Source organism: Geotrypetes seraphini, chromosome 18 (genome assembly GCF_902459505.1).
Source record: "Geotrypetes seraphini chromosome 18, aGeoSer1.1, whole genome shotgun sequence".
Lineage (NCBI taxonomy): Eukaryota > Metazoa > Chordata > Amphibia > Gymnophiona > Dermophiidae > Geotrypetes > Geotrypetes seraphini.
In genome coordinates this window covers 21,454,706-21,474,175 of record NC_047101.1, presented here as the reverse complement: position 1 = coordinate 21,474,175, position 19,470 = coordinate 21,454,706, and the positions used below count along the sequence as shown (strand labels likewise).

Here is a 19,470-nt window from a genome sequence, read left to right as displayed (position 1 = left end):
CCTGAGCTTGGTTTTATACTGACATCTGCTGGTTCTGAAGTTGGATGTATGCTGGTGTGTCTCAAAGAGAGACAGTTTTTCCATCTCTTACTTTCTATTTCCATGATTAAAGGTTAACATAGTAACATAGTAGATGACGGCAGATAAAGACCCGAATGGTCCATCCAGTCTGCCCAACCTGATTCAATTTAAATTTTTTTTTTTTTTTTTTTTCTTCTTAGCTATTTCTGGGCGAGAATTCAAAGCTTTTCCCGATACTGTGCTTGGGTTCCAACTGCCGAAATCTCTGTTAAGACTTACTCCAGCCCATCTACACCCTCCCAGCCATTGAAGCCCTCCCCTGCCCATCCTCCACCAAACGGCCATATACAGACACAGACCGTGCAAGTCTGCCCAGTAACTGGCCTAGTTCAATCTTTAATATTATTTTCTGATTCTAAATCTTCTGTGTTCATCCCACGCTTCTTTGAACTCAGTCACAGTTTTACTCTCCACCACCTCTCTCGGGAGCGCATTCCAGGCATCCACCACCCTCTCCGTAAAGTAGAATTTCCTAACATTGCCCCTGAATCTACCACCCCTCAACCTGCATTTTTAAAGTTTAAAAAAAAAACAACAACCCAATAGAGAATTTAGAAACAAAGGCACGGATTCACAAACAAGTCACCTTATGTTAGGTGCTGATAGGTGCATAGATCGCACCATTTGGTACCTAACATTAACACCATTAAAACTCAATTAAACACTCGTTAAAAAAAAAAAATAGCCGCCACTACATGGCCTCCGGGACTGGCGCCTAGGTCCCTGGTTGCTAGCAGCACAAAGTGACACCGAAGTCCGGAAGGGTGTATGTTTAGGGGTGGTGCCGGAAAATGGTAAAACCAGAGGGCATAATTTGAGGTTGAGGGGTGGTAGATTCAAGAGTAATGTTAGGAAATTCTTCTTTACCAAGAGGGTGGTTGATGCGTGGAATGCGCTCCCGAGGGAGGTGGTGGAGAAGAAAACGTGACCAGAGTTCAAACAAGCGTGGGATGAACACAGAGGATCTCTAATCAGAAAATAATGGGTATACATCGAAGGAACTAAGGCCAGTACTGGGCAGGCTTGCACAACCTGTGTCCCGTATATGGGCATTCAGTTGAGGATGGGCTGGGGAGGGTTTCGATGGCTGGGATGGTTAAGATGGGCTGGAGTGAGCTTTGACGGAGACTCCAATAGATGGAACCTAAGCAAACTTTGGGCTCTGGGTTTGTGGCCCATAAATATCTAAGAAAAAGGACCATTTAAACTAAATTAATTTATGGAGCATGTATGGTTGGGCAGACTGGATAGACCACTCTGGTCTTTATCATTTACTATGTTGCTATGGCCGTGAGTCAGACAGGACCCTAGGCACCAGAAACGTAGGCCTGTTAAATCCTGGCCTACATTTCCAAGGGGCCCTGCTCACCACGACTCTGGATGCAGTGCCTGTCTATGATTGACATGCAGCAGGCATCCGTTTTGTAGGCACCTGCCGCAACAGGCGCCACTTCCAAAGTCAACCCCAAATTGACTTATATAAATTTATTTTCTCAATTTTTTGCAGCGTTTTACTTGTGGGTCTTTCAGGGACCTCTGTTAATGCTTTGCAGAGGGTTCAGAATAATGTTTCAAGACAACTGCCCTCAGATTTTGTATAGGTTGCCCAATGCTGTGCATGCAAATTTGAGCACTGACGTCAGATCTACACACAAATTAATTAGCTGAGGCATCAACAATCAATAATCGATGTTACATAGCAGCAATTTGGAGTTATATAAGCACATCTGCCCTAGGTGCTATTGTATAAATTGTGTACCTAATTTTTATAGCATGCAACTTGTGACCAGTGAGACTCTGTGCCTAACATGTTCCCATTTAAAACCCCCAGGAAAGTCAGAACTAGGGTCAGAGATATTATTCCCAAGTCCAGAAAAGTTCATCAGCCTAGATTTCCCAAGTATACTGAAGAGAACCTTGCAGAAAATAAGTTCTTCTCCTTCAGCTCAGAGGTAGAAGAAATGGAGGCTCTGGAAGGCTTGTCTCCAAACCTATTAACATAAGGTACAGGCAAAATGCCTCTGTTAGAAAGCCTTGCACTTTCCCGGACATCCACAGGGGGGAGCCCAAGAGAGCCTCAGAGCAGTGCAGGCACACAGAGAGCAGGGCCTGGCTCACAAGCCAGCAGTGTTTGTTCCACAGTTGGAGAGGACAAGGAGAAGGGATGGTTCTCTCTCCACTGCTCAGAAGCCAGCCCTGGTCATGCTAATAATTTGGAACTCATGGAGGTGAATGAGATAGCTCTAAGCCCAGAAGCTGAAGCCCTACCTGAGGAAGAACATGTGAGGAGATTTTGCCAGCAGCAGAAGCCATGGAAGTAGGTGTAACCTGTAAAGCCTACTGAGTTTGAACTGGTTTTTTTTTGTTGTTGAAAGTTTTGCTTGCACACCTCTGCTATGAACAGTTTTGTCTTTCTGCTGTTTTGAGGACTTTGAATGAGCAGTATTGTGTATTGCCAGTGACTGAAATATAAAGAGGGTTTTTTTTCCCTTTAGTTATAGAGACCCCTTGCACTGCTATAGCCTCATGCAGGGTGGGACAGGGCATTTTCTTGTGCTTCCTAAGTGCTGTGTCTGATGCACTAACAGTTTTTGTTTTGGATTGAAAATGTTTTTGCTTTGTGAGATTATATTGTTTTGAATGAAGTAATTCAATGGAATTGAGAATTGTTTGGGAGAAGTTTGTCAAGCCCTTGGATGGGATTCTATGAAAGCTTGTTTAGCAGTGAAGACAAACTTGTCAATTCTCTTGCCTCAGCTCAGGGCCAGAGCTGAGGGCTTCCTGGACATTTTCTTTTGTATTTGTGTTTTCGAAAGCAATACACTGAAGCTAAGCTAGCTGGACTAGTGCTCCTTTCTGAGCAGGCCTGATTTGAAGGCAAGTAAGGCCTAGGCCCAGGTGAGGCCTAGTTGCTTTAGGCTATGTTGGACTGCTAAGGCACAGGGACTTTTGAAAATCCTGAACTGCTATCCAGGATTTTTGCCCTGAGTTTTTTTGTATTTTGTTTTTTTCTTGTTTGCCATTCTGTTTGAACTGTTATGGAATAAAGAAACCTGAATTAGAATCCTGCAAACTTTGAAGACACAGTATTGAATGTGTGACTGGTTTCATGATTCCTTTTTTATTTTTGTTTGCTTTATACCTTGCCTGTAGGGCTGGACTCCCTATCGAGCAGCGTGTCCGTTGCAGTAAACCTGTAGTCCACTAGGGGCTCTATCAGCCTAGGCAGGGCCCGGTGACCACAAAATCTAAAGGGGCATGGCCATGGGAGGGGTGTTAGGTGTGATGTTATGGAATACTATTGATTGTGTGTCAAGCTACCATAAATTGAGTGCCAGCATTTATACCAACTTTTGGCAGACGTAAATGCTGGCATTCAAATTTTGTGCAAAATGTGCATTAATAGGGTTACCATATTTTTTCCAGGAAATCCCAGACACATGACCTTGCCCCGTTACACCTCCAGCTCCGCCCCCACAAAGCCTCCTCCTTCTTCCGGACGAGCTCCAGCCACGTCTGGAGGGCCTGGAGCATGCGCAGATGTGTGTGACCTCATCCGCACATGCTCAGAGGCCCTCCAAATGCGGCTGGAGCTCGTCAGGGCTTTCCAAAAACCGGACCAATGCAGGGTTTTGGAAAGCCTGACCTAGGGTTACCAGATTTTAGTTAAATAAAATTCGGAGGACATGTCCGGGAAAATCCGGATGTGTGGTAACCCTAATCACAGCACCTATCTTTGGGTGCCATTTACTGAATCATGCCCTTGATGGCTATGAGGTATCATCATGTTCAAATTACCTCTATTTTGTTGAAGTTGCCCTGGTTTTCAGTTGGTTGGAGAGTGAAATATACGTAATTGGCACTGTTGTTTAAAACACTTTGATAGTGTCATTGCCCTTGCTTTTTAAGTAGCTAAGGGTGCTACATTCATAGGATCAGGGCCTATTCGAGTTGCCTTCCTTTAAGCTTGCCCACCCGATGAGGGCCAACAATTGAACTGACTCCATAGCTGGGCATTTATCCCAAGAAATAAGACTAGAAACAGATTTATTGACATGTAGGAAATGACTGGTGTTCATTTTGAAGAGAGAAATAATGCTGGATTAAGGAGAATTAGTCCCTTAATCCCTCATGTAATGCTGTAGCCAAAACAAGCACTTTTTAATACTCTATGCATGCTTTTAAGCTGGTGTAAAACCCAACGGGTAATTTGTTCCCCATAAACATGTATTCCTTTGTAAAATGAGGAATACGTATGTAGATTGTTGTCCTACCTAAGGTGTGTCTGTAATGTCTTGAAACACTCCCAGGCTAGTTAAATAGCTTAAACAACTTGGCGTCCTTTTCCAGCACATCAACAACAGGAAGTAATATATTTGACCCAGGTGCACCCTCCAGTTCCTTGAAAGATCATAGAGACTTATATAGTTATGTGCAAACCATGTCCCCACTAAGCCCTCTTGTGGTGTGGATGTGTAACAGTGGCCTTCTGAAATCATCATGTGCATGCAATCTACATATGTAAATACCACTAGGACAGGGATCTCAAAGTCCCTCCTTGAGGGCCGCAGTCCAGTCGGGTTTTCAGGATTTCCCCAATGAATAGGCATTGAAGGCAGTGCATGCACATAGATCTCATGCATATTCATTGGGAAAATCCTGAAAACCCGACTGGATTGTGGCCCTCAAGGAGGGACTTTGAGACCCCTGCACTAGGAGCAGAGGGGCAGAGAGGAGGACGGGTGCTGACACCTCCACCAAGACGACGCCCGGGGCGGACCACTACGCCGCTGTCAATGTCATAATAGATCAGCATCAGGATTTACACCTGTCGCCAAGCACATTTGGGGTTTGGTACACTCCTGCAATTGAGCACCTGAAAGGATATGGGGAGGTGGCTCCTTAATCCCTCAGTGGGTTTGTTCTCCCAAAAGTCAGATTGGGAAGAGAAACCGGTCTCTGCAACAGCATCAGGAAAATACACATTGATGCTTCTAAAACGGCAAAGATAAACATTTAAGTGCTGACACATTCACATTTTATGGGCTGGTTTTCAGTCCACTGAAATTTTCAATGTTTATTTTTCTAAAATGGATATTTATGCCTCATGTCCCGGTGCATAAATGTCCATATCTCTTGTCTTTTAGAACAAGTTCTATATCAGGGGTGTCCAACCTTTTGGCTTCTCTGGGCCGCCTTGGTCGAAAAAAATGTTTCTGGGGCTGCACAAACATGCAAACGCTGCAGCAAGACAGAGGAGGGAGCCGGCAAGGCGGTAAACACCTGGGGGGCAGCAGAGGAAAACACTGCATCGCCCTCGACCGGGGCCATACAAAATACTTCACTGGGCCGCAGATTGGACACCCCTGTTCTATATCAACAGATACTGCTCTGAAATACCAGTCGGGATGTACTGACCTGCCCAGCCCAATTCTGACTTCTAAAATGGGGTTGTACATCTGTGAATACTGACCTATAGGGACAGAAAAAGTCTTTTATCAAATTAGTCTTATATCTATCCAGTTCTGAAAAAAAAGAAAGAAGTGAAGAACTTGAGAACTTGTATTCAGATCGTAAAAGTATATAGAACGTAGGCACTGGGAAAACTTTTATTGACAGTACCAGAGGAAAACAGGAAGAACCCTTGGGACATTTCAATCCAGCCTTGTTGCAGCTGTGACTAACAGCTGGCTGAGCTGCACACACATAAATCAATTTGGAGCTGATTTATAAAAAGCATAGTGGTACGGTAATTTCCAAACAGCATTTCAGTTGTTACATGGGTAGAGCATGAAAGCTCTTTCAAATAAGGGGATTTTACCAGACCTTCATTGGTTAGAAGAAAACTATACATTATACTTTATGCTAACAGGCTAGGCTCAACTTACACAGATATCATATTAAAAATACAATAGCAACCAATCAGATAACACTTTGGAAAATGACCACTGCACCAATGATTTTTATGGGGAGAATACTAAAAGGAAATTTAAGACAATCCAAGAACGCAAGACCTTTGAAATTAAAATGATGAAATATTGTGACACCCACACAGGAAAGGATGTCAAAAACTCAATACTCATAAACTACATCCAAATATTTACCCAGCACTACTGATATTCATGCACAATAAATGGAGAACATAAGAACATAAGAAGTTGCCTCCACCGGGATCAGACCAGAGGTCCATCGCACCCAGCGGTCCGCACCCGCGGCGGCCCATCAGGTCCATGACCTGTCAAAGTATTCCCTGCCCTAAAAAAAAAAAAACCTATCCTTACTTCTATCTGTATCCTTCAATCCCCTTTTCCTTCAAGAATTTATCCAAACCTTCTTTGAATCCCTGTAGTGTCTTCTGCCCCACCACAACCTCCGGGAGTGCGTTCCATGTGTCCACCACTCTCTGGGTGAAGAAGAACTTCCTGGCATTGGTTCTAAACCTATCCCCTTTCAGTTTCTCCAAGTGCCCCCTTGTACTTGTTGTTCCCCACAGTCTGAAGAATCTGTCCCTGTCTACCTTATCTATGCCTTTCAGGATCTTGAAAGTTTGTATCATGTCTCCTCTAAGTCTCCTCTTTTCCAGGGAGAACAGCCCCAGCTGTTCTAGCCTGTCGGCATATGAAAGGTTTTCCATACCTCTTACCATTTTCGTCGCTCTTCTCTGGACCCCCTCAAGCAATGCTATGTCCTTCTTGAGGTACGGCGACCAATACTGGACACAGTACTCCAGATGCGGGCGCACCATTGCACGGTACAGTGGCATGATGACTTCCTTTGTCCTGGTCGTGATACCCTTCTTGATGATACCCAGCATTCTGTTTGCTTTCTTTGAGGCTGTCGCGCATTGTGCTGATGCTTTCATTGTTGTATCCACCAGCACACCCAGGTCTCTTTCAAGGGTACTTACATCTAGCAATGTTCCCCCCATTGTATAGCTGAACATCGGGTTCTTTTTCCCAACATGCATGACCTTGCATTTCTCTATATTAAAACGCATCTGCCACTTTTTGGCCCACTCTTCCAGCTTCGTTAGGTCCCTTTGCAGGTTTTCACAGTCTTCCGTGGTTCTAACCCTGCTGCAGAGTTTGGTGTCATCTGCAAATTTGATAACCTCACATTTCGTCCCTGTCTCCAGATCGTCTATAAATATATTGAACAGGAGCGGTCCCAATACCGACCCCTGCGGAACTCCGCTCGTGACCCGTTGCCAGTCTGAGTATTGGCCCTTCACTCCAACCCTCTGTTTTCTGCCCGCCAGCCATTGTTTAATCCATCGGTATACATCCCCCTCCACTCCGTGGTTCCACAGCTTCCTAAGCAGCCGTTCGTGGGGTACCTTGTCGAAAGCTTTTTGGAAGTCGAGGTAAATTATGTCTATGGGTTCCCCTTTGTCTATCTGGCTGTTTATTCCCTCAAAGAAATGTAGTAAGTTTGTGAGGCAAGACCTTCCCTTGCAGAAGCCATGTTGGCTCTCCCTCAGCTGCCCATTTTTTTCCATGTGCTCGCAGATGCTGTCCTTAATAAGTGCTTCTATCATCTTACCCGGAACCGAAGTCAAGCTCACCGGCCTGTAGTTTCCCGGGTCTCCTCTTGATCCTTTCTTAAAGATAGGCGTGACATTTGCTATTTTCCAGTCCTCCGGGATCTCCCCAGTTTTCAATGATAGATTACATATTTGCTGGAGTGTTTCCGCTATTTCCTTTCTCAGTTCTTTTAGTACCCTTGGGTGGATTCCATCCGGGCCCGGTGATTTGTCGCTTTTTAATCTATCTATCTGTCGTAGGACGTCCTCATGGCTTACTTCTATTCGCTCCAGCTTTTCATCTAGATCCCCACTTATAATCTCCTCAGGTTCTGGTACATTGGATGTGTCCTCGCTCGTGAAGACCGACGAGAAAAACTTGTTTAACCTGTCTGCTACCTCTTTTTCCTCTCTTACCACTCCCTTTCTGGTTCCATCATCCAACGGTCCCACTTCCTCCCTTGCCGGTTGCCTCCCCTTCACGTACCTAAAGAACGGTTTGAAGTTTCTCGCCTCCCCAGCCAGCTTCTCTTCGTATTCTCTTTTTGCTTCCCTAACCTCGGTGTCTAAAAGGATACAATAAACACTGCCCAAATAGACAAGCCGCTTTCAAAATACCAACTTTGACGCAGGCCGACACATCCTTGGTCAAAAACTCCAAGGTAAGTGGGAAAATATAATACAATCTTCAATTGCTGTTATAGAATATCAAAATCTTATCACACTTATCTTTGAAAAAATGATGTTCATAATAGTCTTCATCAGAATGCTGGGGTATAGAAGCAGGAAACAACCCGCACAGTGGAGCCTGAGCAGCTACCTACTCCTTGCCGCTTGCTGTATATCTCATACAGGGCTCCCTGTTTCGCAACCGAGCTTCATCAGGGAATTGCTGCACAAACGCAAAAAAAACTTATTTGCATTACAGAACTTAAATCCCAAAACGTAAACCAAAAAAAACAAAAATCAAAATTGGCTCAGCTCACAGCGGAAGTTAACCAGCTTCACCTCCTATCGTAAAATGGCCTCTCGTCGTTCCCTGACTTAAAGCTTCCAACGTCATCATGGGACCAGCGCGATGATGTCACAATAATTCAAACATGCTTCAAAATGGAATGGATTAAAAACATGCTTTCCATTCCACACCACTATTCAGTCCAATGGATACACAGGTTTGTAAAGCAAAAATCCAGTGCTGTTCTCTTCTTAGCAGCAGTTGTTTAAAATCTCTCTCCCCCCCCCCCACCCCACGAGCAGAAGGGGTCACACATTCCAGAACCAGCAACGCAAATCTTGAAAGTTATGATGCAGATCCATACAATGCTTGAACCAATGGGGCTTCCACTCGCTCTCTAGCGATGCAAGATCTATGTTCTACAAGCCTAGTTTTAAATGCCCGGGAAGTCTGTCCCACGGTGTTTTTTGTACCCTTTTAGACACTGAGGTCTTTTCTCCATTTATTGTGCATGAATGTCAGTAGTGCTGGGTAAATATTTGGATGTAGTTTATGAATAGTGTGGCACCCACCAGACAGGACTTAACAAAGATCTGGACTTGCTTTTGCACTACAAAGAAATCTAAAACTGCTTTGTAATCTCTCTGGCCTAGATTCACTAAACTAACCTTTGATGGGTGATCCGTGGGCGATCCGTGGCCGAGTCTTCCCAGGTGACCGATTCACTACGAGTCCCCATGCAAATTAATGCAATTGGAAGCATGGCCCACAGGGACCCCAGCGATCCAGACGCATATGCAGACCATCTTCTTTGCTGTAGATGCGGTCTGCACATGCGCTTGCTACCCACACAAGCGAGGTCAAAACAAGTGTGTGGGGGGGGGGGGGGACTTTAATGGAACAGAGCACGCCAAAGCTATATGGAACAGAACACGCTGCAGCCAGGAACAAAACATGCTTTTAACCCGTGAATTAAAACCGCATGTTAAAACCAAGGGCTCGCACTTCAGGGATAGGGGTTGGGTCATTAGAGTGAGCAGACTTGATGGGCCGTGGCCCTTTTCTGCCATCCTTTTCTATGTTTCCATAGGACGGCAGAGAGCAGGGACAGGACGGCAGAGAGCAGGAGAGGCGGCAGAGCTTGCCTTCTTGTGCTTTTTGCACTAGGGAGATGTGTTTAAAAAGTTTTATTTTATTGTTTTTTAGTTTTGATACTGGGATTTCAGGGCGGCAGAGAGCAGGACGGTCGGCAAGGGCGTGAGCGACTGCTCCTCAGCAGTCACTTCTTTTTGGATCGGACAGCCCAATCGGTGTTCCTTCTTCTGTTTAGTGAATCACTGCCTTTCTACTTTGCATGCCATGTCCCCTCATGTGCCTGGGGCGGATCGGATCAGGTGGGAGGTTGATCGGCCAGGAGGTTAGTGAATCGGGTCAGGGTTCGGAAACACTCGCAAACTGGTCAGAACATGATCGGTGAGCTTAGTGAATTTAACCCTCTGTCTCCTGCTTAACCACCCACCCCTCCCTCTTCCTGTGAAACTATTACTGAAATGCTTTCCTTATATACGGTATACTGATATTGGTCAACATTTGCCTATTTCTGATTTGAAGAAGGGTTACCTTCGAAACTCATCGTATAATGCATTGAGTTATTCCTCTGTTTTATTGCTATATAATCTTTTAATACAGTAAGGAGCTCACTTTCAAAGCATTTAGACACACAAAGTACCCTTGAAGTCTATGGTACTTTGTGTATCTAAGTGCTTTGAAAACGAGCCCCTACATCTTTCTCCGTAGTCTGCTCCACAAGTGGAAGTGTGCTAAGGACATGCATAGGGCAAACTTTTAGTTTGCTTTTGATTGGTTTGCCACTTTTTTTTTTTTTGGTCCAGTTTTCAAGCTATGATTGAACTTAAAAAAAAAAAAAAAAAGTCATCACAAACACATAAAAATTTGAGCACGTTACCTCCCCCCCCTTAATGAAAGCTCATTGGCTCTGTGTTCAACACAAAATAATTTGAAACAGGGGTAGGGAACTCCGGTCCTCAAGAGCCATATTCCATTCGGGTTTTCAGGATTTCCCCAATGAATATGCATGAGATTTATTTGCATGCACTGCTTTCAATGCATATTCATTGGGGAAATCCTGAAAACCCGACTGGAATACGGCTCTTGAGGACCGGAGTTCCCTACTCCTGACTTACAAGATTGCCATGTCCAATGTCCAAGGAACTGGCATTCACTGATAAATTTCTTATCCCATACGAATCTAATAGATCCTTAAGATCTTCCAATCAGCACCTGCTTTGGGCTCCCTCATTAAAAATTATAAACACTCGCCGGACAACAATATTTTCAAGAACTGTACCTATAATTTGGAATGCCTTGCCTATTCATCCTCAAGTAGAACAAAATCTAGACAAATTTAAAGGAGGCTTAAAAAGGTTCTTATTCAAAGAAGCTTTTGAATATTGAAATCTCCTCTCTATTTTCGTTGGTGCCAACACTTTTTCCCCCTTTTGGTCCTATCATTTTTTTTTCCATATATGTTCTCTTTCCTATAATCTATTGCAGTTCTTTCCCCTTTCCTAGTGTTTAATGTATGTGTTGTTATGTGTCCTTCCATATGTTTTTGTTTTCAAACGTCATTCTGTTTTTAAATTTGTTCCTCCCCTTGATTCTTATGTTTGTAAAACGCTTAGTATTTGATAGGTGTTTAATCAAATTTTTAAATAAACTTGGAAACTTAGCTGACTTAAGAACTTGATTCAGAACCATTTCACTATTGCAATTCCATCTATCACTGTCTTAATTCAGCACACGTCAGATGCATTCAACCAAAAACTGCAGACTATATACAAGATGCAGGCAAAATTTATTGTACCAAAATTAAAATGCAGAAATAAAAACCCTTTTACCAATTTACCAATTTAGGGACCCGACACGGTCCGTGTTTCGGACAAACCTTCGTCAGGGGTCCATGGTAAATAAGGTCTAAAATATACCACAAAAAATTGAAGGTAACAACAAAATGCCTGTATGTACAGCCACCAAAGTCCCACCAGATGGCGCTCCTCTCCTCAGACTGGCTTCAATTCTTTGCCTTGGGAGCAGAGCATACACTGCTGCCCACATTTGGTCTGTCAGACGGATCTTGGCAGCGGGAGAGCGCTCAGAGCGTATTGCAAGCGTGCACAATTTTCCTACAGGCTGCTGCCACGTAGGAGGATCCAAAGTTGTCAGTACAGGCCAGGTTTGCGTTTTGGCACAGGGTTAGGAGGAAAAATCAGTGGGAAGGAATGCAAGATTATGCTTGCCATACAGGCTATTGTTTCAGCAGCTTAGTCCAAGGCAGGCTTGGAGTTCCTGGCTGCGAGGGTGCAGCTGGATAGCAGGTTCTATCACAGCACTCACTGCACGCCACAGCACCAAAGCTGGTTCTCATTCTCCCTTGTTCTCTCCAGCTGCCAAAGAAATGACCATATGCAAACTTTGCAGCCACGCAGGGGAAATTCATTAATCCAAACCCTAAGAGATTGATGGGGAGAAAGTGACTGAAAAATACTTAGGGGTTCTTTAACTAAAGATTAGCACATGTATTCTGAAGCAGGCCCTATGGGATCTCCTACAGATAACATGTACTAATCTTTGGAAAAGGACCCCCCCTTAAACATTTGCATAACCTTGAAGCAAATTATAAATCTAGATATATAAAATCGGATGTATGTATGTATGTTCCAGCATAACTTTGAAATGCATGGACAGATTTCAACCAAACTTGGTATACATATCAATTACTATCTGGGAAAAAATACTGTGGGGGTGGGAAGGGAGTGACGTAAAGAATCATAGAAAAAGACAGATATTGCTTTGACCAATTGTGTGAAGCTTAGGGAATGATGTCACACTGTGCTGTGCTGTCCTGTCATTGCTGTAAAAATGCCTCCAAGGAAACGTAATGTAATTGGCCAAGTGGAATCAAAGCTACATCTAGAGCTTCAGAGACAGCCCTGAAGCATAAGGCCCGACTACAGGATGTGAAAGAGAGAGCTGCTACTTCTAGAGCTTCAGAGACAGCACAACAGCGTGAGGCCTAACTACAGGATATGAAAGATAAGTGTCTAATCCATAGTTTTCAGGCTCGCTGAGAAACTTCCGATGCCATTTAAGTCCAAGTTTAGCCCTATAGAGAGGGCCATTCATGCTGCTGAAATTGGGATATCTGGGATTGAGATATCCAGGCAACGCCGGGTGATCAGCTAGTATGTAATAAGCAACACATGGCATGGTGGTGATTGCATTTCAATAAATGTACAATCTAGACACCACCAGCTTAATCAAATTTGAGAATTTTAACAAGATCATGTATTTTTTTCCTCCATTGCTTCACATGTTTCTAAATTTCTACAGAGCCACGATAAGAGCAGCATCTGGGGATTGTATGGGAACCAGAATGAGCTTTTCATCATATTCTGGCCCTGAATCAGTACATCAGGGGAGGTCAGTCCTCTTCTTCTGTGTGTATCTCTCATATCTTTTTTCTTTATAAGTAAATAAATACATTCTACAAACATGCTTGTTGTACAGCACCCAAACCCAGGACTGCTTTACTCTGTTTAGGAAATCAAAGTGAATACCTGTGTGGTGCTGGATGGTTACAGCACCCTACTGCTCCCCAAATACAGTTCCTCTCCTTTATGGTACAGGTAAAAGTATCCATTTGGTGAAAGAGCACTGGTGCTGGTGGCTGGGAGGACAATTTTCAGTTGCTAATTTATCCAATAGTTGCTTAAGTCCCCTTTTATCAAGCTGCAGTAGACTGCTCTTACCACAACCTCTGGCAATGCGTTCCAGGACTTAACTATTCTCTGAGTGAAAAAAAATGTCCTCCTATTGCTTCATCGAGTGTCCCCTAGTCATTGTAAATTTCGACGGAGTGAAAAATCAATCCACTTGAACATGGTCTGCTCCAATATCTCCTCTCAGCTGTCTCTTTTCCAAACTGAAGTTCCCTAACCTTTTTAGGCTTTCCTCATACGAGAGGAGTTCCATCGCCTTTGTCACCTTGGTTGCTCTGTTTTGAACCTTAGAGAATTGTGCCTCCAGAAAAAAAATAGGTTCTGGAAACGTAAGCCAGGGTTTTCCAGGCCTACATTTCCAGCACCTATCTTTGCCATGAATCATGCCTATTTAGGTGCTTTAATGGGCCTAATGCCACTTCTGGCATTAAATCACTTAATGATACTTCAGTTTCCACCTTAAATATATCCAGTGATTATCAACACCACGTTCCTCAGAAAGCCACACTGAATCTGTTGACTTCTTAGTTCAAACCCCGCGCTGCTCCTTGTGATCCTGGGCTAGTCACTTAATCCTCCATAGCCCCAGGTACGTTAGATAGATTGTGAGCCCACCGGGACAGATAGGGAAAATGCTTGAGTACCTGATTGTAAAACTGCTTAGATAACCTTGATAGGCGGTATATCAAATCCTAATAAAACTTGAAACTTGAACTTGATTTAGTGTGGTAGCCGTCCTCATAGGAGCCAATATAAGGCTTCACCTTATATTGGTTCCTATGAGGACGGCTACCACTCTAAATAACTAAGAAGTCAACAGATTCAGTGTGGCTTTCTGAGGAACATGGTGTTGATAATCACTGGATATATTTAAGGTGGAAACTAAAGTATCATTAAGTGATTTGATTCAGAGACTTTGTGCACATTAGTGTCGGTCCCCTCGTTGAAGGTGATTGGAACTAGGCGTAACGACATGTTCTCTGTTATTGCCCCTCAGTCTTGGAATCTCTTACCGCAACACATTAGGGAATTAAAAGATTTATCCACTTTTAAAAAAACACTAAAAACATTTTTTTTTTAAAGATGCATATGATTCTTAATATTTTATTATACTTTTTTATTTTGCTGTAAATTTACTTCCCCTTCCTACTTGTTTTTTCCTTTGTTATTACTCTTCCTTTCCTATCCAATTATTGTAATTTCTTTCCTATTTATCCTCACAATTCAAGTATGTCTCTATACCCTAACTAACATTTTAATATACGTATGTAATTAAGTATGTTTATTATTTACAAAATTTACTTTATATTGTCACTAATATTTAATTTGTATGTATTAAGGTATCAATCTGTATGTATTAAGGCTTTGTACATCGCTTAGTGAGTTAAAATAGGCGATTCATTAAGAATAATTAAACTTGAAACTTGAAACTTGTGAGACTTTTGGCATTAGGCACATGTACAGTGGTGTTGGGAGTCTCTGGAGGCACAATTCCAGTACCTTTTGTGTGGGGGCACTGGTAGGTGCTTTAAATTGATTGCTCTGTTTCAAATGGCATTTCCCAATTAACTTAAGCGCTATTTATAGAACTTCTCTTTAAGTGACTTGCCCAGAGTTACAAAGGGCTGCAGTGGGAATTGAACGCCCAACATCAGGGTACAGAGGCAACTGCTCTAACCACTAGCCACTCCGTCACTCATTGCTCCTGGCTGGTTAAATCACTTGTTTAGGGCTAACTGCTCAGTTTCAGTGCCACTTAACCAGTTACTACCAAACTCAAAAATTGGCTACTTTGGATGCGGTTCAGAGGCGGAGTCAGCACTTGGCTGGTTAAGTGTAGGGTTTACCAGACGTCCGGAAAAACCCAGACACGTCCTCCTTTTTAGAAGATTGTCTGGGCTCCAGGGTGGGCTTTTCAAAACCCGTCACGTGACTTGGCCAGCTAGCTGCAAATATTCAAGCGCTGACTGGTTAAGTTTAAGCAGCCAAATTAGGCTGTGTAAATAACAGGCCTGCTATTAACTTAACTCCTCTTTTAGAAAGCTGCGCGAGCGGCTGCCGTGCGACAAAAGTCCTGAAACCCTTTAAATCCCTACGGGCTTCAGGGCAGTTACTGCAGCGGCAGCAGTTAGCACAGCTTTGTAAAAGGGGGAGGGGTTAACCAGCTAGTGCTAAATATTGACTTAGCAGGTTAACTCCCCCTTTTACTAAGCTGTGGTAGAGGTTTATATTGTGGCCTGGAGCACTAAATGCTCCAATGCTCAGGGAATTCCAATGAATGTCGGAGCAGCTTCTGAGCATTTAGCGCTCAGGTGTGGTAGTAACCTCCACCACAGCTTAGTAAAAGAGGGGGTAAGTTAGCACTGGCCCCAAAAATCCAATGTCGATCACCAGAAATTGAACAGATTAGTATATCTGGGCTCAAGACTTAGCCAGGCTGTCTCCCATGGTCTGAATATCGGTCTCAGTTTCCTATGTGGTAGTGTATTGATAACATACATATTACCTCCTCAGTCAATAAGAAGTGCAGATGATAGGATAGTACAGTGGTTCTTAAACCTGTCCTGGGGGGCTCCCTTCCAGTTGGGTTTTCAAGATATCCCTAATGAATATGCATCAGGCAGATTTGTATATAATAGACGTGACAGGCATGCAAATCTGTCTCATGCATATTCATTAGGGATATCTTGAAAGCCCAACTGGCTGGGGGTCCCCCAGAACAGCTGTAAGAGCCACTGGGATATTGTGCGAGTGTTCTTCAAAAAGTTTCCGCACTTTGTAAAAGGAGCCCTAAATGTTCGTGTACAAGTCTGTGGCTCCTTTAGCTCATCCCATTATAGCTCCTGCTCCGGGTCGTTTAATATTACGCTGCTCTCGGAATTATATAGCGGAGAAGGATGTCTCGTTGCTGTGGGATGCAAGGATGTGGTATTTGTGATATAAAAAAAAGGTCATTCTTGATATGCACAGCTAATCATAAAGGAAAGAAAGCCACTTTGAGATAACATGTATTTTAACTATGGGCTCCTTGTACTAAGGTGCGCTAACGTTTTTAGCACGCGCTGCAGTAACCCCGTGCTACGCACCAAGACCTAATGCCAGCTCAATGCTGGCATTAGCATCTAGTGCGCAGGGCTCGCTAAAACCACTAACGCAGCTTAGTAAAAAGAGCCCTATGTGTAAATATACAGTACATCAAATTTATATATTTTACTGTTTAGGACACTTTTCCACCAGAAATTAAAGGTTTTTTAAAATGCTTTCCCGTCTTTTCCCCTTTTAGAGTATGGATGCTCAAGTGTTTTGATTAGGGTTACCACACATTCGGACTTCCCCGGACATGTCCTTCCTATTCCAAAGTGTTCTTCACCTGCACTATTTCTCATACCCTGCATTTGCCGAGTAGAATAAACTATCCTTCCCCTCTCTACGCAGTATTCTCTATGCAGGTAAACTGGGAAAATCTCTTCTCTTCAAAATCACAGGTCTCTGGAACGACCTTACTATCCCGCTGCGGGCTCTCTCCAACTATTCCGCAAGCAACTGAAAACTTGGCTCTTCTCTAACATGTAATTCTATTTTCCCCCTTACTCTTCCATTCTATATATAAGCTCATGTAAACCTTTTCCTTTCTCTTCTTATATTTTAAGTTCTTGTAAACCGTGCCGAGCTCCACTTCCGTGGAGAGGATGCGGTATATAAACTTAAGGTTTAGTTTAGTTTAGAAGACATATTAATTTTAATGCCACCTAAATGGAATTTCCATGTTAGATTTTTAACAAAAAAAATATTGACCTAGCAAGAGTTCGACTGTCTTGTTATATTTGTAGTATTTTTTTTAGCAAAATTCCCAAAGTCTCAGTTTCTGATAAATACATCAGCTTATCAGAGTATGGTAGTTTCTGCCATGGCTGACAGCCTTCCTTCTATGTCACAGTTCCCACTACACCTTAATCTACTGCTCCCCTAGGTAGGCACCTGCTATACTGCCCTCCCCCCCCATCCCCCGAAAAAAAAGGCACCCTGAAAAACATAAGGTCTGGCAAAAAATGGAAGATATAACGCTGATGACCAAATAACCTCATGTTCCATGAAGCAATATTGACCATTCTAGTTTACATACTTCTCAATCACCAAGCTGTGCGGAACTTGTTACATTAAATTAAACAGAATCCTAGAATGATTTGGAATAAAAAAAAGAAGGTAGAAGACAAAAATGTCAAAATGTCTTAGGGATAATGAAACCAGTTGGTCACCCTTCCTTGCGTGGAGGAGAGTTGATGACCCATAAAGAAGTCTTAAATAATCAACATATGATGGAACCGTAAAAACCCCCCAGTAAAAATAGGTAATAGTTAAACAGTCTTGTGGAGTTATAGAAGTGTTACAGATTGAGCATGAAATAGAAGCTAATTTATCTGCAAGTATATAAACACTTAAATGCACAGAAGATCAGAAATTATGCAGAATATCAAAATGAAATTTTGAGGACAAACATGGAAGTTGAAAAAACAAAATAAGTCTAGCATTTATAAAGGTTTATTGTTTGTAGGGAGCTTTACACGTTGACTTCATTGACTTGCGCTTAACTATTCCTCACTTCTGTTCCAGATTGTGAATGTTCAAAGCATGAGGATAAAATAAAATCCATTCTGGTCTTTATCCTTCTGTCCCAACGTTCCTGCCTTCTCCAAAGGAAAACCAATTCATCGCCAAGATGAATGATCTCTGACATTCTTGAATGAATCTCTCCAACTCTGGCATTGACTGGATGTTCTGCGGAACCAGCTCCTGCCTCGGTCTCACATGCCTTCGGCAAACCATGGCATTACTCTACTGCCTTTCTGTCCAACATTAAATATCAACAAAGACTGCTCTTTGTTAGGAAGAATGCCACCGAAAATAAAGAATCGGAAATACAGAGGTTCTAGAAACTTTAGGATAAGAACGGATTGACCATTTTTATCTCATTTAATCCAGTTCTTTTTTTTAATATTATGTAGCATTAAAGGGCAAAAGATCACACAGATAATGCGAGTGAGTGAGTGAATGCAGGTTCTAGTGTTATAGGCTAATAAGATTGGGTCTCTTCTATTTGTTCTTGTTTTAGCACCGTTAATGCACTCTTTTACGTCTACATTAGCACCTTGTCCCAGAAATTAACATTAAAAATTATAGAAAACAAAAGGTCCAAAAGAGGAAGAAAAATGGATAGCAATAGGGGATGAGGTCAGTGTATTAGATCACAAGGTCCTTGTCAATGTCCTCTGGAAAGAAAAAAGAGAGAGAAAGCATATTATTTAAAAGGGTTCTTAGACGTAGGATACGCATCATAAACAATAAGAAATCCACTCTCTTCTGGAGACTATGAAGGAAATAAACTCCAAAACTACAAACAGGGGGAGAAAAAGGCCTCGGTTAAAGCCCAACGGGACTAGAGAATGCTCATAGTACATAAACAAATAAGCAGACCCGTAATGGTCACTGGCCATACAAAAAGTCATCTGTTATACAATGAAAATAGTAATAGGAGCCACTTTTGCGCTTTGCACAGCGATTTTGTTGATTCTCCCCGGAAGATGCGTTCAGCGAAACGGGGTTCTCCAGTTGGGATTTGAGGTTGGGTTACTGCGGTTGGCAACCTGAAGACTTACAATTTTGCGATAAGTGGCTTTTGGATACTTTGGATATCTTTTTTGATGCTTGTGGGTTGCAGAGTGGGGCGCAGTGGTTAAAGCTACGGTTCATAGTCATTCGTGCGCGGGACTTTGGCGCGCCAACATTGCAGCGCAGACAATTGGGCGCAAGACCCCAGCGCATCACCTAAAAAGTTACTTTTAAAGAGCTCTGACATGGGGTGTGGGGGGAACCCCCCCCCAGTTTACTTCATACTCTTCGCGCTGCCGTTGGGGGGGTTGAGTGTTGGAACCCTCCATTATAGAATAAACTTAACTTTTTCCTGATTTTTTTTAGGAAAAAGTTAAGTTTTCTCTATAATGTGGGGGTTGCACCCCACACACAAACACCCCCAACGGCAGCACGAAGAGTATGAAGTAAAGTGGGGGGTTCCCTCCCCCTCCTCCCCCGTTGGAGCTCTTTAAAAGTAACTTTTA

General features: G+C 42.9%; 1 protein-coding gene and 1 long non-coding RNA gene across 4 annotated transcripts in view; one reads left to right on the top strand and one right to left on the bottom strand.

Annotated features, from left to right (window-relative positions):
• Nucleotides 1-2,169: 2,169 nt before the first annotated feature.
• The window catches only part of LOC117351721, a 110,970-nt gene continuing 93,669 nt past the window's right edge, over nt 2,170-19,470 (top strand). For both annotated transcript variants that reach the window (XR_004537500.1, XR_004537499.1), the window contains exon 1: nt 2,170-2,398. This is a non-coding gene — a long non-coding RNA (uncharacterized LOC117351721). The remainder of the gene's footprint in view (nt 2,399-19,470) is intronic.
• The window catches only part of SPARC (secreted protein acidic and cysteine rich), a 40,200-nt gene continuing 38,608 nt past the window's right edge, over nt 17,879-19,470 (bottom strand). For both annotated transcript variants that reach the window (XM_033927464.1, XM_033927463.1), the window contains exon 10: nt 17,879-18,624. In XM_033927464.1, the coding sequence (XP_033783355.1) occupies nt 18,596-18,624 (29 nt within the window). In that variant the 3' untranslated portion in view covers nt 17,879-18,595. The remainder of the gene's footprint in view (nt 18,625-19,470) is intronic.